The 23,086-nt window shown below is 52.6% G+C and overlaps 1 protein-coding gene across 2 annotated transcripts in view; it reads left to right on the top strand.

The window, feature by feature from the left end:
* The window catches only part of Mroh1 (maestro heat like repeat family member 1), a 58,439-nt gene that overhangs the window by 34,931 nt on the left and 422 nt on the right, over positions 1-23,086 (top strand). Inside the window, exons 20-40 of one of the 2 annotated variants that reach the window (XM_032917388.1) lie at positions 869-1,015; positions 1,092-1,118; positions 2,013-2,135; positions 2,336-2,415; positions 2,609-2,723; positions 2,807-2,902; positions 3,432-3,536; positions 5,614-5,749; positions 5,849-5,961; positions 6,957-7,109; positions 13,990-14,144; positions 17,177-17,342; positions 17,828-18,024; positions 20,730-20,867; positions 21,075-21,189; positions 21,495-21,641; positions 21,776-21,964; positions 22,245-22,400; positions 22,495-22,629; positions 22,702-22,804; positions 22,878-22,943. In XM_032917388.1, the coding sequence (XP_032773279.1) occupies positions 869-1,015; positions 1,092-1,118; positions 2,013-2,135; positions 2,336-2,415; positions 2,609-2,723; positions 2,807-2,902; positions 3,432-3,536; positions 5,614-5,749; positions 5,849-5,961; positions 6,957-7,109; positions 13,990-14,144; positions 17,177-17,342; positions 17,828-18,024; positions 20,730-20,867; positions 21,075-21,189; positions 21,495-21,641; positions 21,776-21,964; positions 22,245-22,400; positions 22,495-22,629; positions 22,702-22,804; positions 22,878-22,943 (2,662 nt within the window). The remainder of the gene's footprint in view (positions 1-868; positions 1,016-1,091; positions 1,119-2,012; positions 2,136-2,335; positions 2,416-2,608; positions 2,724-2,806; positions 2,903-3,431; positions 3,537-5,613; positions 5,750-5,848; positions 5,962-6,956; positions 7,110-13,989; positions 14,145-17,176; positions 17,343-17,827; positions 18,025-20,729; positions 20,868-21,074; positions 21,190-21,494; positions 21,642-21,775; positions 21,965-22,244; positions 22,401-22,494; positions 22,630-22,701; positions 22,805-22,877; positions 22,944-23,086) is intronic. The other variant, XM_032917391.1, reaches the window with a different exon arrangement.

The following is a 23,086-nucleotide window of genomic DNA, read 5'->3' on the forward strand; positions in this document are numbered from 1 at the left end:
CCCTCATGGCCAAGCTGTCTGTCTTTTGCCCTAAGTGCTTGGACTATAAGACTCTCCCATCATGCCTGACACTTACCGTTGTGCTTTGCTCAAGGAACCTGAGGGTTGGCCCAGGTGTGCAAGGACCTGCACACCTCTTCTTTGTCTTCCTCTTCTTTCTCTTCCTCTATCTTTCAGATTTATGTATTCCCCTGGGGTTTCATGTGTACCAGGGTTTTGCCTGCATGTATGTCTATGCACCATGTACATACCTGGTACCCACTAAGGTCAGAAGGTATTGGATCCCCTGGAACTGGAATTATGAATGGCTGTGAGCCACCATGTGGATGCTGGGAATTGAACCCAGGGTTCTCTGTAAGAACAGTGCTCTTACCACTGAGCCATTTCTCCAGTCCCCCCTCTATCTTTTTTTTTTTCTTTTTTCTTTTTTCTTTTTTTCGGAGCTAGGGACTGAACCCAGGGCCTTGCCCTTGCTAGGCAAGCGCTCTACCACTGAGCTAAATCCCCAACCCCAATCCCCCCTCTATCTTGAGACAAGGCCTCACTATATAACCTTGGCTAGTGTAGAACTTGATGTGTATACCACCCACCCACCTCCCACGCCGCCTTTTCTGATGTTGGTATCAGGTCATTAGGCCTCCAGCTTTCTTTCCATTGTTCCTCAGCCCTTTCTTGCAAACAAATGGTTCCCAGTGGCATGTGTGGGCGCCTGAGCTGCCCTTGTGCCATCCCTGGATGCTACCTCTGGAGCTTCTGGCTGGCTCTGGCTTTTCCAGGAGTCTTAGAGTACAGGAAGCTCTGCAAGGCAAGGCTCCCTGGGAGAGTAGCATTGAGTAACTGGTGCCCTGCTGATTCCCCTGCCTCACAGGATCGAAGTGAGCATGAAGTGGAAAAGTTGAAGAGCTCTCTGATCCTGTGCTATGGGCACGTGGCTGCACAGGCCCCCCGTGAACTGATGCTGGCCAAAGTAGAGTCTGACATCCTCCGCAGCATATTTCAGTGCTTCAACACCAAGGTGGGCGTTGCAGCTGTCCGTGTGGGCCCATCACACAGCGCCAGAGTCTTAATTTATGTCACTCTCTGCTCTTTAGGTTCTGGGGATAAAGGTAGAGACCAAGGTATAGTGTACGCCAACTCTGTGTGAACTGTGCTATTTCTCTTTCTCTCCTCTGGGCTGGGCTTTGGGGCAGAGCCAAACCTAGAGCTGGCTGGGCTTCCTGGCCGTGATGGTCCTGGGGGAGTGTCCTGGAGTAACTGAGGAGCACTGAGACTCCGCCCACTTCCCTTTGGAGCAGCACTTGAGGGAGCTGTAGCAGCTAAGCTCCTGCTGAGGGCAGAGCAAGGCTTCTCTGCCTGAGTAATGGGTCCTGGGCTACATCTTTAGAGCCAGCTGATTGGCCACTTACAGCTGTGTCCCCCACAGCCCAGCGACAGCTCTGGACTCCTTTGGCTCTGTTCTCAATGCTTTTGGGACTGCCTTTCTCTGGGCCCCAGAGATCACCTAGGGGAGGGCTAGTTAAGCCCAGATCCCTTGAAAAGGGCCATAGGTTCCCTTGGTCTCATTAACATACTTCCTGTGTGATGCCCTTGGTACCAACCTGACAGGCCTTTGTGAGGAGCAATTGTTTCTCCCTGAGGCACGGGGAGTCTCACAAGGTGAGGGGGTGGGCTGGATTGGTGAGGTTCTTTTAGTTTTTTGTTTCCCCACCCATAGGAGTAGAGGGTTGGCCCTCTGTTTCTCAGAATGGCCTCTCTCGTGTCTCCTATGAAGTTGTCCTACCACACAGCAGTTCCCCTGTGGGCCAAGGCCCTGGAACTTCCCCAGGCCCTAGATCCCTCCTTGGTCAGGAGGCTGCTGTAGGGCTTTTTGGTCCCTGTGGACAGTGTCTCTGACTATTCAAGACTGGGCGTGTACTACAGCTTCCGAGGCTGGGCTCTGCTCTGTGGCTACTCTACATACAGTAGTTCTGGGGGTGGGTGTGCAAACCTGCTTCAGCCAGCTGTTCCCTCAGGACCCGGCTCTGAAGCTCTGCCTCGTCCAGAGCCTGTGCATGGTCAGCCAGGCCATGTGCAGTGGTACACAAGCCAGCTCCTTCCACTTCTCACGGAAAGCAGAACTGGTGGCACAGATGATGGTGAGCCCGTCAGCTGCTGCAGGCAGTGGAGGTGGGACCTGGGGAGACCAGAGGCATTCAGTGATGCCGCCTGGGGTTGAGTGGGCAGACAGAGCCCTGCACCTCAGAGGCCTCAACCACCCACTTCATGGGAGAGACAGTGGGAGCAGGCAGGAGGCCGATGTCTCCTCTGAGGGCCTGTTATATGCTGTCTCCCAAAGGAGTTCATCAGGGCAGAACCCCAAGACTACCTGAGAACGCCCATTCGGAAGAAAGCCATGCTCGCCTGTACATACCTAGTGTATCCTTTCCTGCCCCTCTGCACTGAGTGGGCCTGGGGATCTGTATGCAGATGTGTAGACTGCATTATGTATCTGAAATATTCTGAGTGTAGCGGTAGCCAGACCATCTGTGTAGGCCCAATGGCTTCTGGGGGACCAGGCTGGAGAAGATGTTGTGGGACCACCTATTGGTGCCCTTAACCTGCTGCTCAGCACCTTGGAGCCTGCACTGGAGGAGCAGGCTCGGGCAGATGTGATCCACAGCTGTCTGCACAGTGTCATGGCCCTGCCGCCTGAGCCTGAGGGGGAAGACGGGGTCTGCCAGGAGGTATTGCATGTCCAAGGACGGGGATGGGGTGGGGCGAGCAGGGCCCTGAAAGAAGTGGCATCATGGGGCTGGCTCTCTTCTAGTCTCTGTATCTGGACACGGTGAGCGCCCTCGAAGATTTGTTAACAAGCCTGCTGCGGCAGAACATGACCCCCCGAGGCCTGCAGATCATGGTAGAGGTGCGCTGTGGGTGTACACTGCTGGAGGTGATGGAGTTTGAGGATCCTACCTAGTTCCTGGCCCCTTTCCTGCCCTGTCCCCCACTGTGGTTAGGCACTCTGGAGGCGTTTGACAGTCTCTCCAGGGCAGGGGCATCTGAACTCATCCCATCCGCCTGCCTGGGCAGCTCTGATCAGACAGTGCCCCTGCAGCATTTCCTTGACCACCACAAGTGCTGGGATGGAACCCAGGAGTCCTGGCTGCAGTCTCCTAACCACTTGAGGCAAGCAAGATGACAACATGCACACCCTGCCCCGGTGTTCTTCCCATTCCTTCCACTGTTACAGTGGGCCGGGCCAGCACCACTCCCTAGTCTAGGCCTCCATTGCCTAATAGGCCTGGATCATTCTCAGCCGTCTCAAGTGGGCAGGGGTGAGCTACAGCAGACCCTAATGTGGGAGCCACCCAGAGTCCCACTTGGGATGTGGGCTTCTGCCCTCCTGGGTTGCTCCCCAAGCAGGCACCTGTGTCAGGTCCATTCTTGTACAGCACCTGAGCCCATGGATCAAGTCCCCGAGGGGTCACGAGCGGGCACGAGCACTTGGCTTAGGCGCCTGCCTGCTGCAGTTCTTCCTGGAGCACCTGCAAGTCAGCGTGAGTACTGGACTCCTGACCTCAGCCCTCCCTCCATCAATCCTCAGCCCTCCCTCCATCAGACCTCACCCCTCCCTCCATCAGACCTCAGCCCTCCCTCCATCAGACCTCACCTCACCCCTCCCTCCATCAGTCCTCACCCCTCCTCCATCAGTCCTCACCCCCTCCCTCCATCAGTCCTCAGCCCTCCCTCCATCAGTCCTCACCCCTCCCCCCATCAGCCCTCCCCCCTCCCTCCCTCAGTCCTCAGCCCTCCCTCCATCAGTCCTCATCCCTCCCTCCATCAGTCCTCAGCCCTCCCTCCATCAGTCCTCAGCCCTCCCTCCATCAGTCCTCAGCCCTCCCTCCATCAGTCCTCACCCCTCCCTCCATCAGTCCTCAGCCCTCCCTCCATCAGACCTCAGCCCTCCCTCCATCAGACCTCACCCCTTCCTCCATCAGACCTCACCCCTCCCTCCATCAGACCTCACCCCTCCCTCCATCAGTCCTCAGCCCTCCCTCCATCAGTCCTCAGCCCTCCCTCCATCAGACCTCAGCCCTCCCTCCATCAGACCTCAGCCCTCCCTCCATCAGACCTCACCCCTCCCTCCATCAGACCTCACCCCTCCCTCCATCAGCCCTCAGCCCTCCCTCCATCAGTCCTCACCCCTCCCTCCATCAGTCCTCACCCCTCCCTCCATCAGTCCTCACCCCTCCCTCCATCATCAGTCCTCAGCCCTCCCTCCATCAGACCTCACCCCTCCCTCCATCAGTCCTCAGCCCTCCCTCCATCAGACCTCAGCCCTCCCTCCATCAGACCTCAGCCCTCCCTCCATCAGACCTCACCCCTCCCTCCATCAGACCTCAGCCCTCCCTCCATCAGACCTCAGCCCTCCCTCCATCAGACCTCAGCCCTCCCTCCATCAGTCCTCAGCCCTCCCTCCATCAGTCCTCACCCCTCCCTCCATCAGTCCTCAGCCCTCCCTCCATCAGACCTCAGCCCTCCCTCCATCAGACCTCACCCCTCCCTCCATCAGTCCTCAGCCCTCCCTCCATCAGTCCTCAGCCCTCCCTCCATCAGTCCTCAGCCCTCCCTCCATCAGTCCTCAGCCCTCCCTCCATCAGTCCTCACCCCTCCCTCACCCCTCCCTCCATCAGACCTCACCCCTCCCTCCATTAGTCCTCTGCTTGGCCCCAGGACAGCCTGCAGGCTCCCTGGCCTCACAGTCTTCTCTGTCAAGGAGCAAGGACCTACCGTGGATAGGTTACCCTAGATCAGGATGAAGCAGCCGCTCCTAGGGGGCTGTGCTTAGCTCTTTATTGTGAGCCACTTAGTTTTGTTTGGCACTGGCCTTTGTGTTCATCAGAACTTTTTATCAGGAACAGAGAGTGGACTTTTACAAACATATCGTAATGGGCATTTTCTCTTGATAAATTGTTTTGTTCTGGTATGTGTGTTTGTGTGGTATATATAACCGGGGTCTCTTTTGGTTTATAAAAGTGGCCATGAATTCAACCATACTGGGACCAGCAGCCACCCGTTCCCAGGTCTGCATCCTGCCTTAACCTTTTACTGCTGACCTGAAATTCCCCTTTCTTGTCTGGTGACTTTTGAGATGTGGAGTTTCAGGGGCATCGAGGCCTGCTTTGAACTGGGCCTGCTGAGGGGACCAAGGAAGGCATGGGTGTATGGCCTTGGGGCGGGGGTGGGGATGTTCACAGCCTCCGGCAGGCAGGAGGCAAGGCTGCTCTAAGGAGGGAGAGAGGTTCATTCTATAAGGTGAGCAGAACTTGAGAGATGGCCTGGGGCCCATTCAGGATAAAGGGGCTACACTGTCTCCTCTGTCCACAGATTACCATCTGGGGTTTTGTTTCAAGGGAGTCAACAGAGTCCTCATGCTCTCCTACAGTTCAGATAGAAGTGCCCCACTCCCTGTGCTCAGGTTGCCAGGGGACTAGGCATGAAGAGGAAAAGCTTGCTGGAGGGTCCAGCAAATGTAGCTCCCCTCTATAATGTAGGTCCTACTATATAGGTTGTACTTGCCTATTCCCCAGAATCACTATAGTCCGGTCCCCTCCACCTTTCATCTCCCCGCAGACGTTGGTACCCTTCCACAACCTGGGTCTCCTGGTCGGTCTCTTTGCCCCACGGTGTGCTGACACCTGGACGACTACCCGCCAGGAAGCTGTGGGCTGTGTCTACTCCCTGCTGTACTTACAGCTGGGCTACGAGGGTGAGCCCTGCTGGGGACATGGGGACTGTGGAGCAGAAGTTGGGTATGGGGGTCAGACTGGAATCACTAGGGAAGGCTTCAGTGAGCTCTGGCCCTCAGGCTTCTCCCGAGACCATCGTGATGATGTGGCTGAGCGGCTCCTCACCCTGAAAGATGGCCTTGTGCACGCTGACCCCACCATCCTTTTCCACACTTGCCACAGCATAGCCCAGGTACAAGAAAGAGGGGTTGCAGCGTCGGGGGTGAAGGGGCTTCCAGGGAAGTGCTTGGCACCTCTCGCTCAGCAGGCCCTGAGGGGCAGCTGTGAGCAGCTTTCAGTCAAGGAATTGGTGTTTGAGGCCCATTTAGTTAACACTGCCATGTCTCTCATACCTGCCTGCTTCTGGATACCACAGTCTGGGTAGGATCAAGGTGTGCTCAATGGTCAGGTCTTGCAGAATGCCCAGGAGGGATCCGAGTACTCTCTGTAGCTACCTGCTGCCTGCTCCCAGCTTCCTTACTGAAGATGTGGGTTTCTAGAGGTGGAGGCCATGGTGCTGGTGTCCCACCCAGAGTTGACAACTGCTCAGAGCCACACTCATGGACCAGCACGGGCCCTGGCTTTGATTTCAGGTGGCTCAGGCCCTATGCCCACAGCATTTAGAAGTACAGCACTGGGCTAAAAAGTCTCTTTCGTGCCCTGTATACCGTAGTCCCTGGGTGCCACGTCCAGCCTTTACCACCAGCCAGATGTCTTGTCTAGAGCTCAGCAGGGCTCCAGGGGTAGGCAAATTAGCTCCTCCTTAGTGAGTCCTGTTTTGTAGCCCTGTCTATGAACAGTTCTGGTCTTGGTGTGGTCAGGGTTTCTGGCAGAGGCTGATAGGAAGGGTTCCTAGGCCCAGAAGGGGCTGGGCTCTGTAACGGGCTTGGCAGTGTGGCGCTCTTCCCTCTGGTGTGTTTCTGTGTTGGGGGAAAGAGGAGGAGGCAGATCGAGGGTCACAGGGCGCACTGAGGTGGGAAAGCTGCCTGAAATCCCTGTGTTCTAGAGAGTTCCGGAGCAGCTCCACTCAGAGCAGCTCCACGCAGGTCACCCTCCTGTTCCCTGTCTGATCCCCGGCCTGCAGCTGCACAGGACTACCTGGAGTAGTTCCAGACCCAGAAGGGTGAAGAAGGCAGAGCTAGACCCCTGAGGTCTCCCCACTTCCCCGTTCTGGTGTTGCCTTTCTAGGTTATTGCCAAGCGCCTCCCATCGGACCAGCTCATCAGCCTCCTGCTCACCATGTTTGAGAGCCTGGGAGACCCAGACAAGAACTGCTCCCGAGCTGCCACAGTCATGATCAACTGCCTGCTGAAGGAGCGGGGCAACGTGCTGCTGGAGAAGGTGAGGGAGGCTGAGGGGCTGAGGGGACAAGGGCGGGGCGGAGGGTGAGGCGGGCGCTGCGAGTGCCTGTTCTCGGTCTGATACAGACAAATCTTTTTCTTATCTGAAGACCACTTAGAACTTGATAAAAAGCAACTTTATTAAGAATTTAAGCTGAGCAATGATGGCACACGCCTTTAATCCCAGCATTCTGGAGGCAGAGGCAGATGGATCTTACAGGCCAGCCTGGAAGCCTGGAGTGAGTTCGAGGACAGCCAGGGCTACACAGAGAAACCTGTCTCAAGGAGGAGGGAAAGGAATTAGGAAAAAGGAAGGTGTAAGCCCGGCATGGTTTATACTCTGTTCTTACAGTCCTAGTCATTTGGGAGACTGAAGCAGGGGGATCACTTGTACCTAGGAGCTGAGGAGAGAGAGGCAGCCAAGTATGGTCATACATACCTTTAATTCCAGCACTCTGGAAGTGGAGAGACGGGCGATCGGGGTTCAAGACCCAGCCTCGGCTGTACAGGTAGTTTGAGATCAGCCTGAGCTATATGATGACCCCACTACCACCATATCCAAAGCCGCAAACACTAACAGCATTGAGCTGACTCCTGCTGAGCTCCTGACCCTATGACCAAAGATGTGTGTACTGTGTCACCGGGTCCCAGGGAGGTTGCCAGCCATGGGACTTCAGGCTCTCATAAGAAACTCCAGGCTCATGCACAGGATGGGCTGCAGCCCACATCTGTCTTCTACCGGTAGTTTCCAAACATGTCTTGGAAGCACCTCTGGCTGGACTTGGTGTGCAGAGAGGGTGAAGGCTGTCCCTGCACTCAGTCCCTCTGGATCTGTCCAGCTTCGCCAGGCTGGGCAGCTGTAGAATGGATTTAGAGTCCTGGAAGGTGTGGGCTCAACTGTTTGCTGGAGGGGATTTTGAGGTTCTATACTGAATTTGAAGTATCCTAGAAGAGCTGGGGTATCAGTTCCCACAGTCATCTACAGGCAGAGTCACCTGCCAGCTCCCAAGTCTTCCCTGACCCCTGTGGACACCCCAGGCTACCTCCATCTCCTAATACAAGTGCCTTGCAAATGGTATGGAGGTGAGGTCACTCAGCCCCTTGTGCTGACACACAGCTTGTTCCTTTGTTGTGGCTATCACATAGGTTCATCTGCCATCCCAGAGCCCTTAGCTGTGCGTCTGTAACAGCTGTCTGAGGGGACATTCCAGTTATGATGTACCTGGAGAGTGGTGGTAGTTTTCCAATGCTCCATCTTCTGTCTTTTGGTGATGGGCTTGTGATATATTCCATGTTAGGATTTAATTTGCATTTTCTGGTGATTGCGGGATAATTTGATGACTTCTCTTTGAGGACACTAGTCTTCTGCCCAGTTCCATGTTGGGTTGTCTGTGCTTTCCTTACTGATCTGTAGGAACACCCTGAGTATTCTGGGGTTCTGCTAATACCTGAGGCAGGAGCTATGCAGTGAAAAAGAACAGAGCATCTGACAGAAGGATGATGGGATGAGGGAGTTCCCACGGTGTGCCCTCTAGGCAGGAATGGTATCCATGTGCCATTGGATAGCTGATGGAGAAGCCGGTGTTGTGAGGTACTGCCTGGTGGGATCCTGGAGGGGCAGAGCAGGAAGGCAGAGAGCACGGTGTACCACCTGAGTCTCCTTTCCAAAGCCACAAAGCTCCCTGGCAGACTTCACAGGGTGTCTTGGTATTCATACAGACAGAGGAGAAGAATTGAGCAGGAGGTGGTGGTCACCAGGTCCATGTGGCCAGTCTATGTACGGTCACCCAGAGGTGAACACTGATGTTCTTTCTGCCTCCTGGCTGATGGGTATGGAGAGCCAAGTGAGCACAGCTGTAAAAACCCTACATCTGTTTCTTTTTTGGGTGTTATGACCAAACCAACAGCTTTTTTTTTTTTTTTTTTTTTTTTTTTGGTTTTTTTTCGGAGCTGGGGACCGAACCCAGGGCCTTGCGCTTCCTAGGCAAGCACTCTACCACTGAGCTAAATCCCCAACCCCACCGAACAGCTTTTTAAGGATTAAAAAAATATATTTACTTAGGGCTGGAAAGATGGCTCAGCTGTTAAGAGCCTGGCTGTTCTTCCAGAGGACCTGATTTCAGACTCCCAGGACTCACATGGTGGCCACAACCATATGGCTTCAGTTCCATGGGATCTGATGCTCTTCCAATCTCTGTGGACATCAGACATGCACGCAATGCAGACATACGTGTGCACAAAGCACTCATATACATAAATAACAAATCTTGGTTTTTAATTAAATTTTATTTTAGATTTATTTATCTTATGTGTATGACTGTTTTGCATGCATGTATATGTCTGTACCATGTGTGTGCAGTGCCTGTGGGAGCCAGAAAATGCCAATAGCTCTTCTGGAACTGGCATGAGGGACAGTTACTAACCGTCATGTGGTGCTGAGGACTGAGCTTGGGTCCTTGACAAACAGCTGAGCTCTCTCTCTAATCCTGATTCTCTGTGTGTGTGTGCGCATGTGTGTGTATGTGTGTGTGTGTGTGTGTGTGTGCATATGCGTGTGTGTGTGTGCATATGCATGTGTGTGTGCATATGTGTGCATATGTATGCCTGTGGAGGCCAGAAGAGAGGGTTGGATTTTCTGGAGCAGTAGTTACAGGTAGTTATAAGCCACCCAAAGTTTTGTATGTGCTGGGAACCCATCTCTGGGTCATTTGGAAGAGCAAGACACTCTCATGGTGCTTCTGTGTGTGTGCGCGTGTATGTATTTAATTATTTGGGAGCAGGCTGGAGAGATGGCTCAGCGGTTAAGAGCACCCGACTGCTCTTCCAGAGGTCATGAGTTCAATTCCCAGCAACCACATGGTGGCTCACAACCATCTGTAAAGAGATCCGATGCCCTCTTCTGGTGTATCTGAAGACAGCTACAGTGTACTTATATATAATAAAAATAAATAAATCTTTAAAAAAAATTATTTGGGAGCAGGGGAACTTATGGGTACCCATGCCATAGCACACCTCGAGTTCAGAAGACACCATAGGGAAATTCACCATGCGACACTGGGGATATCCAATTCGAGTCCTCAGGCTTAGCAGAAAGCACCTTTATCTATTGAGCCATCTCACCAGCCCACATCATGTTTTTTGTTTTGTTCTAAATTGCATATGTGCATATGTATGTGTAGGAGTGCATATGTATGTGTGTATGTGTATGAGTGTATATGTTTGTATGTGTGCATATGTATGTTTGTGTATGTGTGTATATGTATATATATGTTATGTGTGTATGTGTATATGTATGTGTATATGAGTGTATGTGTATGTATGTGTATATGTATATATGTATATATGTATGTGTATGTGTGTATGTATATATATGTATATGTATGTGTGTATGTGTATGAGTGTGAGTATGTGTGCATATGTATATATGTGTATATGTATGTGTGTATGTGTATGAGTGTGAGTATGTGTACATATGTATATATGTGTATATGTATTTGTGTATGTGTATGTATATGAATGTATGTTATGTGTGTATGTGTATATGTAGTGTGTATGAGTGTATGTGTATATGTATATATATCTATATATATGTGTGTATGATTGTACACAAGAATGCAGGGTCTCAGAGGCCACAGGCACTGGAGCTTGAGCTGCCCAGTGTGGGTCCTGGGAACCAAACTCAGGACCTCTGTAAGAACAGTATACACGCTTGACCACCGAGGGGTTTCCAGCCTGGTCGCTGTGATTTTGATATGCGTTTCCTGGGCGGTTAATGAAGCATCTTTGCATATGTATATTGGCCATTTGTGCATTGCCTTTGGGAAAGTCTGTTGAAGCCAGTTTCTGTCGTTTTAGACTTTAGTATGAATGAGACAACCTGAGTCAGTTCTTTCCTTCCATCATTCTGGGGGTTCTGGGGGTAGAATTCAGGTCACCAGGCAAGTGTTTTTAGCCACTGGCCCATCTTGCCGGCCCTCGGAGATTTCTAATGGGTTTGTTACATTTATGCATTTGGATGCTATATGATTTTCAAATGTGTGCTTCATTCTGTGGTAACGCACTCTGTCGATTTGTCCCTTGGTCTGCTGAAGTTTCGAGGTTGGGGTTGGTGTCACCTGCTTCTCTTTTTATTGCCTGTGCTTTTGATGTCCAAGGAGCCGCTGCCCAGCCCCTCGCAGAGCTTTATGGCTTTGGGTCTCCCTTTTCTTTTCCTTTCTTCTTTTTTTTTCTTCTTTTTTTTTTTCTTTTTTCTTTTTTTTCGGAGCTGGGGACCGAACCCAGGGCCTTGCGGTTGCTAGGCAAGCGCTCTACCACTGAGCTAAATCCCCAACCCCTTTTCTGTTTTTTTAATAGAGCCAGGTGTCCTTGCCCTGCTGAATTACTGAGCCCAGTCAAGAGTTTAAACTTTGGTCTGTACCTGGCATCTCAATTATCTTGTAACTTGGCATATATGATTTCTTGGCCCGTCAGGGTCATGAGAAACCTCTCTACCCCGAGAGACCCAACAGGAGCTTCTTACAGACAGGCTGGTGCTGTTGGACTTCTGGTCTGACACAGAGTCGCTGAGGTTCTAGGGGAGCATGCAGCTGGACTAAGGTCCCTCCGGATATAGCACGATTGTGAATGAAGCACACGGCCACGCTCCAAGTGAGGCAAGGTGGGAGGGTGGTTAGAGCAGATCTTTAGCACCTGTATCAGGCAATGGGAGGAGTGTCTTCTGCAGCTCGAAGGGAACACAGGGAAAGGGACACATATGCTAATGCAAGTGGCTAGGGGAGAGGGACACCATCCTGTGACAACAGTCGGAATGTGCTCAAGAAGTCAGTGTGAGGGCTACATGTGACCCTAGGAAACCCTAGGAACACAGCAAGTGTCACACCAGTGTCTGCTGCAGCATTATGCAAAGTCCGCCAGTTTGTGAAAGAGAAAACGTGGGACAGCGGGCTGCTCTTCATCATACAGAGGGCGGAGTTCTAACACATCCATGTAGATGAGCCCCGAGAAACATTGTTCGTAGTGGAAGCCAAAAGCAGCAGCACTCACCCTGCACTGCATGATCCCTTACATGAGATAGAACAGACAGTCCACAGAGAATACAGATCTGAGGTTTGAGGGGCTGGAAAAGAGGTGGGGCAGGATTCCTTTAGGGGTTATGGAAAGTTCTGGAATTGGATTTATGGTTGTTTCATGACCATCAGTGTGCTAGAACCACCACAGTGGGACCATACCTTCATGAAGCTATTGAGAACAAATGGCCTAGACCAAGCTGATAGATAAGGCAAGTGTACTCCCAAGTGCTGAGGACAGAGGGAAGAGGCCACAGAGACCAGACAAAGCCTGCTTATGTAGGCAGGAAATAGGTTTCTGGGCAGAACTTAGACATGAGGGCAGGCTTCAAAGCCAGAATGATAAGGATACTGCTCCCACTTCCAGACCACCACGCCTGGTCACTGCTGTCATAGTTGGTAGAAAAGTGCACTTTTCATACAAATCACTACCTGAGCAGTAGGCCCGGGCCAATGCTAAAAACATTTAGAGACTCAGTAACTCTTGTCACAACTTCAGAGAGGAGCTGGGTCCTAACAAGATCTCAACAAACACAACTTCCCCCACAAAGAAACAATCAGCAAACTTTGTAGAGCCAGAAGCATCAAGGAAGCTTTCACTGCCAGTGGCCAGATGCCACAGGCCTGTTGAGGCCACAGCTGGGGCAGGGCATAGATGGAGAAGGTAAAGGAGCAGGTGAGCAGGGCAATAGGAGGCTACCCTGAGAGTGAATCATGGGGGATCGACTTCCTGTACCCAAGGAAGGCTATCTAATGACTCATCATGCTCACACCCCCGAGCCCTCTAGACCCCGAGGGAGGACACTGCCATGTGTAGCCTACACTGATTTTCAGCCTCCTGTACCCTTCCTGGATTCACCAAAGAGATGGGGCTGTCCTCATTGGACCCAGAATCTTTCTGGTGCTCAGGGACTTTGGTACCGGCTAAGGGTTCCAAGGGGGTGGGTGGGGTGGAAATGACTCTGGTCAGAGTGTTCACTATTCTCCTGGGCTAAATGACATTTGCTTCTGTAATCTGTACGCTCAGCTTTGGCTGACTGTGTTGGGGGAGGGGCACTTTCCATGTGTAGAGCCAGAGGAGATTCATAAGCCAAGCCGTGCAAGGCCGCCTAGAGCAGGCCTCGTTATGGAGAAGAGTGAGGCTGTAGACCCACCCACTGCATTATGCAGTCTAAAGGGAGTTCCTGGAGCCAGAGCTTTCCCATTCCCTTACTCATGTTCCCCAGTGTTTGTGTACCTGCTTTGTACAGCAGCAAGACACCCACAAGCTGAGGTGGGCATTGCTTCAGGCCCCACCCTCCTCTTATTCATGAGTCCATTGGTCCCACTTTGTCCCCCCTCTCTGCCTCCCAGCCTGATTCCTCATGGGTCCTGCCTTTAGCAGACAATGGCTGAGTTATAGGAACACTGTGGAGGCTCAAGGAACCCCTTTTACTTCTTGCTCCTTAACCACCTACTCTGGACTTCTGCATCCTCCCTTCTCTGCAGGGCTGGGAGTGTAAACCAGGGTAGTCTCCCACAGATTGGTAAATGTGCTACCACTGGGCCGTGGCCTACTTGTCTCTTCTCACATGGGATCTAAGCTCTCGCTCTTAGATCACACCCTCGGGGGGGTTGTCTTAGATCTTACTGCCATAAGCCTGTCGTCAAGAGCTCTGCATTTATTTCTGAGGACTTTCCTTCTTATAGCCTAGGCTGTGGAACTTACTAGCGATATCTGTGTATTGCCCTTCCCTCCCTGTCATACCTGATGTGGATGTGTGCCGAGCTTCAAAGCCTGACTACAACGTCCCACTTAGCCTGTCCTGTCTGCAGGTACCTGAGATTGTGAGTGTGTTGCGAGCCAAGCTGCGGGATACCCAGGAGGAGCATGTCCTTCCAGCCGCCCAGCACAGCGTGTACCTCCTAGCATCTCAGCACTGCGAGGCTGTGGTGTCCAGTCTCCTGGGGAGCCCCCTGCCCTTTGACAGGTACTCAGTACCCTGAGCTTGTTTGGTGGAAGCCATGCTCCATCTTTGGGGCTTTTTCCCCTGCATGGCATAGTGTGTGCTCCTTCAGCACCTCTTCTGCACCCTAAATTTTCTTCATGAGTCCCCATGGACCTACCTCTCAGGTACCCAAGGTGTCTGTCCCTCTCCATATGTCTTGAGATCCTGGTTAAGACCCTTCCTGGATGTACCTGCTAAGCCAGGCTTCCTTAAGCTCTCCCTGGTGGCCACTGTGCCTATCATCCTCTCTGGCACCCAGACTGCCTGCCTGCCGGCTTCGGTGACTCACAGCACTCGGCACCTGTGAGCAAAACTTCACCACGACCACCGTGGGCCTTGAGGAGCCTAGGAGCCATGTTTGCCCTGTATTGATGCAGCTCCCTAAATATCCCTCCCCTCACCAAACTCCTCCTCCTCTTCTTGCCAGCCTTCCTTTTCCCCCTGACGTGAGGGTATGGGCTTATTGGTCTCCTCTTTCTTGTAGTCTTAGTTGGGGCCAGAGGTTATTCTTAAGGCCACTTCTGGGCCAGATGGTGTGGTCCCTACCTGTGCAGGAACTGTCCCTGCTATTAAGGTACATGATGCATGTGTCACTACCAGTTTGTATTCATCATTAGGAGAGACTCTGTGTGTGTGTGGGCACGCCTCTCTTCTCTGTCTCTCCTGTGTGTATCTGTGTCTCTCTTCCCTGTCTCTTTTGAGTGTGCGTGTGTGTGATGGGAGTGTCCCTGGAGGCCACAATAGGGTGTTGTGTCCTTCAGGGTTACATATAGTTGTGAGGCATCCCAAACAGGTATTGAGATCTGAACTCTTGAAAAGCAGCAAACACTCTTAGCTGCAGAACCATCTCAGCCCCTCCTTCGTCACTAGGGTGGAGTTCTCATTTAGGTGAACTTCCTTACATATTCCCCATGGGGTCTTCTGCAGTCATTTCACTTCCCACTGAGGCACGGATGTGCAGAGGTGGGCCTGCAATTCCTGGCATCCCTGCAGGGTTCTCTGTACTTGCAGACTTCAGACACCGCTTAGATGGGGGCAGAAGAGGTGTCCAGCCTTCAGGTCCCATTTACTCTTCAGCTGAGCCCTCAGTCTGCCACCAGTGCCCTTCTGCTGCTCCTGGGTGGCGGGTGGGTGGCTTTGCCTTATCCTGAGCTCTGTGAGAGGACTGAAGACTCCTTCTGACTTGCTTAGTTTACTGCTCTTGAGATACGAGCTGGCTCTTACTGCTCTATGGTATGGCCGTGTCTTATCTACCGTACGTTCCAGGGGCTGTTCATAAGCCTTTCGGTTCTGGGCTGTTAAGTAGTAGTGGTGCTTCAATCTTCTGTAGACTATAAAGAGCCCCGCATGCATCGGAGTGGGGCAGGTCAGCGAGTTACGCCAAGCCTGTGTGCCAAGATGGGATTTCATGCTTATAAATGGTTGTGAAAGCTGAAGACTACTTCCTGACACACCAGGGTGATAGAAGATGCAGATTTGTGGCCCACCGCCATGCTCACCCACCATTTGTTATGCGCTGCTCTAAATATGAAGCATTGCAACCAAAGGGTGTGAGGTTCACAGAATCTGACCTGTTTTGTGCCCTGGCCTTACGGGTGGTGTGCAGCCATCTATCAGAGGACCCGAGCCTGGCTTCAAGACACTTAGGTGCTGGTGTGAATCCTTTCCGGCACTGGGCATGGCTTTGCCATGGCAGGTGTTCGGTGGTTCTCACACACTCTTTGCTCTTGCAACCTGGAGACTTTCCAATGGTATCCATGAAATAGTGTCACAGTCTCTGGCTTCTGTTGGCTGCTGTGAAGGGACCACATGTGACTGGTTCAGTGTCTTTAAGATGTAACTTCCCCTTGGTGTGGATGCTCTGTGTCTTGCTGCTCTGAGTCTACTGGGCCTCTGAACTGTACAGTAGTGTTGCACAGTCTAATTTTGTTCTGAGACAAGCTGACCTGAAATTTGCTCTGAAGCTGAGGCTGCCTTGAATTCTTGACCCTCTTGCCTCCACTTCTGAGGTACCGAGATGACAGGCATGTACCTCTATACCTCAATGAGACAAAACCTCAACCTCTTTTCCCCCAGATATTTCTGTTCTGTTTCCAAGCTGCTAACTTTACTGTCTATCTGTCTCACTCTGTCTTCTGAACTCGTTGCTCTTTCTGTTAAATCCTAGGTAGTCCCCCGCCCCCTTCCAGGATCCCACTGTGCAACTCTGGCTGGCCTAAACTGAAGGGATCCGCCTCCTGGGTGCTGGGATTAAAGGCATGCACCAACATGCCTAGCTCTGTCCCTGCCCCACAACTTACCTGTTCTCTCACCTGCCTCATCTGGGCTGATACCAATATGTCTAACAAGTGTGATGTGTACTCGATTTTTTTTTTTTTTCGGAGCTGAGGACCAAACCCAGGACCTTGTGCTTGCTACCATTGAGCTAAATCCCCAACCCCGTCTCTGGCTCTCTTAACTTCATTTTTTTTATACTTCATTTTTTTTTTTTATATTTTTGTGCGCCATGGGGCTTGGTGGCAAATCTCCTTAGTCACTAAACCACCTTGCAAGCAGCAATTCTCTTAGAGTTGCTATTTGTAGTCTGATTTCTAATAGGAATCATAAGTTTGTTGTATGCTATGAGATGGACAGGCTCTCCTGCCACCTGTAATGCCTGAGTACGCTCCACCTGCCTCTTCCTTGTGTCCTTGGTCCTGACTGTGTGCTGTCCCTGGGGCCTGATGCTTCCTCCTGAGAAGCCTAATCTTTACTTTTGGCAGCTCCCTTAGAGACCCTATGCTTCCCGCCTTAGGTCCTCGGTGTACGGGCAAGCAGTTTTCCTTCTGCCCTCTACTGCCAGCTGTTTCCAGACCCTGGGGTGCAAGTTCAGATCTGACATCGGGGCACCATCTCTCCCAGCAAGATTTGATTCTAGCATGTCCGAGCCTTGTGGAACTGGGGACAGCTGCAGCATAAGGCAGTGTGCTGCAGCCAGCAGTGGCTCAAGATGCATTTTTTCCTTCCTGTTGCAGTCACACCTGCGCCCTGTGGCGGGCACTGGCTGTGGAGCCCAGCCTCACTGCTCAGGTCTTAGAGCTGCTCCTGGAGAAGATGAGCAAAGATGTCCCGTTCAAGGAGAGCCGAGCCTTCCTTCTGAGCAGTACTGCAGACAGAGTAGCTACACTGCTTCCCCTTGCGGTGAGTAGGGACACCGGGGCTACCTTACAAGCTGCCCCTGCCCCCACATGAGGCCTGGGTACCCCAAAGGCACCTGGCAGCTGTGCTGGGGCTCATAAAGACCAGCAGGTGTTAGCTCCCAAGGGAGCACACTTCACATTTTATCCTGTGGAAAAAAAATAAACCCAGTCCAGCCACACTTTAAGCAAGAAAGCAGCTGTGAGAATTTCCTCTCCTTTCTAAGGAACCAAGAACAGATGGTCTGAAGTTTGTCCCCACGAAGGCCACACTGTTCCTCTCTCCTGCCTAATGCCCAGAGGACTGAGCTACACAGGGTCCTATCTACTCTGTGGCTTCTTGAGTTCCTCCTACCTCTCCCTAGAGACTTAAAACTTCAAGTGTATATGGGTTCATGCTAAGACTGGACCCCTTTGAATCCTGGAGCAGGGGTACAGGGATTGCTATGGTCTGGAGGGAGATGTGACCTTCTAGTGGCTCTGCCCCAGGCCACCTGTGCACTGAATGAAGTACTGTCTGCCCCGTCATCGGGAACCGTGGTACTGGAGCTCTACCCTCAGCTGTTTGTAGCACTCCTACTGCGAGTTAGCTGTACTGTGGGTGTCCAACTGCCCCGGAACCTCCAAGCCAAGGAGCGGAAAAGCACCAGCCCAGCTAAAGCAGCCAGGAACCTTGATCCCTGCAGGTAATGAGGTTCTCACCTGTCATCCTGTGCTCTGTGTGGGGTGTGTGTGTGTGTGTGTGTGTGTGTGTGTGTGTGTGTGTGTGTGTGTGTGTGTGTGTGTGTGTGCTTGTACAGTGCTGGAGGCACTGAGGGGCAGGATGTCAGCTGTGTGTGTGTGTGTGTGTGTGTGTGTGTGTGTGTGTGTGTGTGTGTGTGTGTGTGTGTGTGTGTGTACAGTGCTGGAGGCACTGAGGGCAGGATGTCAGCTGTCTGGTCCCGAGAAGAAGTAAAAGACCTTATCTGAAGAGTGGTGGGCTTGGGAGTGACTTTGCTTCCAAGAACCAAGATCTCTCCCTGGTGCAGGTTGGGATGGCCACTTGTCACACCGTTAAACCTGTATTGTCCAGCACTGTGACCTTGATGGGTATTCACAGCTCAAGGCAGGAGTTGCTAACATGCCCTGGGCCTCTTGCTATCCAGGGCTAAGTTCTTCCTGTCTTTGTTTTGCTAAGTCCTGGCTCATTAGGGCAATTGAGGCAGGGTACTCACTTATGATTGGGGAGCCCTGGTACGCCATGGCATCGGACTCCTGCATGTTGGTGCTGGCCTTGCTGCATGCAGCACTCTGGGCCACAGTTTATGCAGAAGCTGAAACCTCAGAGAGAAGAGAGGCACAGCAGTGCACCTAAACCATAGGAGAAGGCCACTCTCTCTCATTCCCTGACTGCCTATCCAGGCTGTCCGGCTTTGGTTATGGACCTCAGCCGGGGACACTTGGGGTTGGACAGCCTCAGTTTACCCCACTACTGCCATCACCTCTGCAGAGCTGCTTAGCCACAGCACCTGCACATAAGTCCTAGCAGAAGCTCGTGCCAGCTTTGCTCTGCACTGATACACAGTAAAGGATGAACAAGACAGTAAGTAAACCTAAGCTAAGGGTGCTAGGAGCCAGCTTTTCTGCCTGTGAAGACTCCTGGGCTGAGATCTCTTGGCAGCACATAGCTGACAGGAGGTCACCAACCATGACCCAGTGCCTTACAAATGCCATCCTTCAGAGTTCTATGCAGATAGGTACCAGAGGTATCGCAATTGCTCATATATCCCTAGGCCAAGTATATGCCTCCCTTCATAGCTGCTGCAGTGGCCTGAGAAAAATTATGAGCAGTTCTCTCCTTGGGCTATGGGCCCTGGTTCACCCATACTGTGACCAGCAGTGACTCTTCAGGCTCTGGGCTAGGACCACTTCAGTCTTCATTTGCCTATGGCTGGCCCTGCTCCCCCTGAAGCTGTTTTCTTACAGGTATACTACCCAGTCACCACAGCAGCTGTAGTCAGTGCAGACTACCCTGAAGCAACTACATCTTTCCCTGGAGCACGGGTTCCCAAGAGCAGCCTTCCAGCTCTTTTCCGGGGGGGTGAGGGCGGGTTAGCCTCTACAGGATGGAACCTGTAGATGTCCATCAAGGGCTGTTTTAATAGCACAGCACCTAAAAATACTCACCATGAGGTGAAGCCACTCCATACCTTCTACCTATCCCCTCACTGCAGCCCTCTAGCCTCTAGCCCTGTGCCTTTAGTCCTGTTTCCTAGCACTAAAATTGCACGCTGCCCTATCTGAGCACCCAGAGGTCCCACATTTATGTCACTAGATTTTAGACAATGCCATATAGTCCTGCCCATCATGCCTTCCGTTGGATGCCACCAGCTAAGGTCTTACATAGCATGCAGGCCAACAAGGCCTACCCTCTGCCTAGACGAGCGCTGTATGAGCTGGATCCTACCTTCCCTCCCACCCTACTGCCTCACTTGGCAGTCATGGTCTTTCGTACCAAACCCATGTAGGAAGTAACCACTGCAGTTACAGGCTCTCAAGAGGTGAAATATCACTGGGAGAGTCTTGTGCTACCTTTGACCCCCAGACCTCAGAATCCACCTTCCAGGATCCTGTGCATACAGGACACTGCACAAGCATCAGAGCTATGGTACTGGAGGGCCATGCAATTCTGCAAGGGGTGTTACCCATTTTGATAAGCCACACTGGCACGGCCATCTGCTTAACTTCTTCCCCAGTAGGGGCCAAATTCTAATTCTAGTTAAGCCTAGGAAGCAACACCATTAGCCCTCCTGCAAGAGACTGGAGTCAGATACTTGCCACAGGAACTTAGGGAATGAGTCAACAGGGAATAGCCCTGTCTCACAATGCTCCCTCCCCAACCCCTAGCTGAGCTGATGTTTCACTGTGGCTTCACTTTAAGGATCTATTCAGCCTTAGTGAGTTGGGCAGGGTCCTCTGTCACCCCTTCCAGAGGCCCCTGTATCCTCAAGATAGACACAGACTATATCTAGGTCCAGGCTCAGGGATGGGCAGGTTTTAAGAGCTAAATATGTGGACTTTGTGTATATCTTAATGGCTCTGTATATTTTCCTGAAGACTGGTAAAGACCAATCTAGCTAGCTCACCTCCAGGCCAACAGGTTGGTCTTTCCCTGAGTTCATTATCAATGAGCACCCACAGGCCTCTCCTGAGTTGGCCCCTTGAAGAATACAGCGAGGATAGGCATGGGTAGCCATGGGAATCCTTTTCTGAATGTGCATGCAAGGGGGCTACACTCCAAGTGACTTGCTGGCATTTGCAGGTCTTGGTAAAGGGACAAGTCAGCCTGTGGGAAAGGGAAAGGCACCCGTGGCAGATAGGCCATCAAATAGCACCCATTCTCCACCACCAGCTCTGCAGTGGATGCCCTTCAGGCCTTGCTGCTGCGGAGTGGTAGTCAAGATGTGCTGCGTTGTGTTGACCTGGAGGGAGGCTGGGAGCTGCTTAGGACCTCAGCAGGGCATGAAGATGGCGTTGCCCAGCTGGCCAGGTAAGCAAGCCACATCCTGACCAAGGGGACATCTGAGGGCATGGGACACATACTTGTCAACAGGCACAGACTGGGCTGGAAAAGGGAGACTGCCTGAGAAGCCCCCAGAAGGCACGGAATGGAATGCCTAGGGTTCTAGCCATGTAGAGCGGGAGGTAAAGTACTGCCTAGAGGTGGCCAGCTCCTGCCTTTTGGGGTCTTCCCTAGTTCCATGGCAAAGTACGCGGGCCCCCGACTTCCTCTGGTGATGAAGGCACTGGGGTGCACACAGAACAGCGTCTATGAGATCCAGAGGGTCACTTCCACAGCTTTCCTGGCTGAGGTAGGAGCTTGGGAGCTCATCATAAGCCTTTCGGGATGAGAAGATGCTTTGGTTTGGGATCAGTGGGATGGAACACGGGCAGATGTACCCTCTGGACAAGCTTGGCCTCCCCAGTCCTTGCTTAGCCTCAGCTGTTAAAACCCAGGGCCAGGCTCTAAGTCAGGTCAGAGCCTCTGAAGACTGGGAGGCCAGGATAGGAGCAGGCCCTCAGCTTCCCCTTTTCAGGAAACCTCTGTAGTCACAGTGTTTGGGCCGAAGCTGGTGAGGGCCTGTGGCACAGATGGTCAGAGCAGCTCTGCCTCCAGCTACTCAGCAGTAACGTGGTCAATGACCTGATGCTCCTGGAACCACTGCTGGACAGCCTGACAGCCCGCCTGAAGGACTCAAGTGCCAGTGTTCGGCGTCTAGTGCTCCGAGGTCTGGCCAACATGGCCTCTGGTTCCCCTGACAAGGTGGGCCAGCTCCCCAGAAGGCCAGGAGATGTGGCTGAGTATAAGGGGCCGCATGGGGAAGCTTATCTAGCTTACCACTGCTTAGGGACAGGGGCTTACCTGGAGGCTGGGTCACCTGAATAGTTGTCTCTTAGGTGCAAGCTCATGGCTCACAGCTCATGACAGCCATGGTCAGTGGACTGGATGATGGGGATGAACCACACAGTCTAGTGGCCTTGGAAGCCATGGTGGGCCTTTCACGGCTGCTGGATCTAGTGGAGCCATGGGACCTACGCTTGGTGCTGCTGCACACAACCATTCGCATCCGGCCCTTCTTTGACAGTGTAAGCTGTATCTTAACCCTCGCCAGCTCCTATAAGTGATGCCAGACATCCCTGTGAGTGCTGAGGTCAAAGACGTTTGTTTACATCAGGCACTGCTTTGCTGGGTTGGCTCCCCAACCCCAGTGATCCTATCTTCTGTGTTAGCCTCCGACCTCCCATACTCACCACTGCATGCCCACCACAGTCCACCTCCAAATCCGTAGCACAGAAGGGTGGGGCTAAGAATGCAAAAGCCTGCCCAGAAAGGGGGGCTAGTGCTGACAGGGCTGCACCCTGTTAGGAAAAGGTGGAGTTCAGGACCGCATCCATTCGCCTTTTTGGACATCTCAACAAGGCCTGCCCTGGGGAATGTGAGGATGTCTTCCTGGAGCAGGTCGTGGGTGGGCTGGTGCCACTTCTACTGCATCTGCGGGACCCTCAGGTTCCAGTGGCCAGTGTGAGTGATCATTGGGCTTAATGGAAAGGGTGTAGGGCTCAGCCTAATCTCCAGCCTACGAGGACCTTGGGCTTAGCACCCCATTATATCACAGGCCTGCAAGTTTGCCCTGTGTATGTGTGTCCCCCACCTGGAGTGTGCTGAGCTGGCGGCTGCCTTCTACAAGTACCTTCAGGAGGGCCGCAGTGTGCACTTTGGGGAATTCCTTAACTCCACGTGCAAGCACCTGGTGAGCAGTGTGTGGGAGCCCCTCCCCGGGGTGGGCTGAGCACCCTCAGCCCCTGACCCTAGTGTTGTACAGATGCACCACTTCCCTGACTTGCTGGGCCGCCTCGTGAGCACCAACCTGTTCTACTTCAAAAGCAGCTGGGACGACGTCCGAGCTGCTGCCCCCATGTTCACAGGTAAGCAGGCCTTTTCCTTACCCTCGCACACCTCCCAGTTTACACACCACACAGCGTATCCCACCTGCTTCAGGGTTCCTGGTGTTGCATGCGGAGCCTGAACAAAGGACGCAGGTGGACCTGGAACAGCTCATTGTAGGTAAGCACACCCCCTAAATCCAGGACACCTGGCTCCCTACCTGATCCCCACCTTCCCATCTCTGCTGGGGCTCTGCTGACCCTGTAGGCACCCGCAGGGACTAAGTGATTTTCCTGGATTTCAGGATTTTTTTTTTTCCCTGT

The sequence above is a fragment of the Rattus rattus genome, chromosome 1 (assembly GCF_011064425.1).
Source record: "Rattus rattus isolate New Zealand chromosome 1, Rrattus_CSIRO_v1, whole genome shotgun sequence".
Lineage (NCBI taxonomy): Eukaryota > Metazoa > Chordata > Mammalia > Rodentia > Muridae > Rattus > Rattus rattus.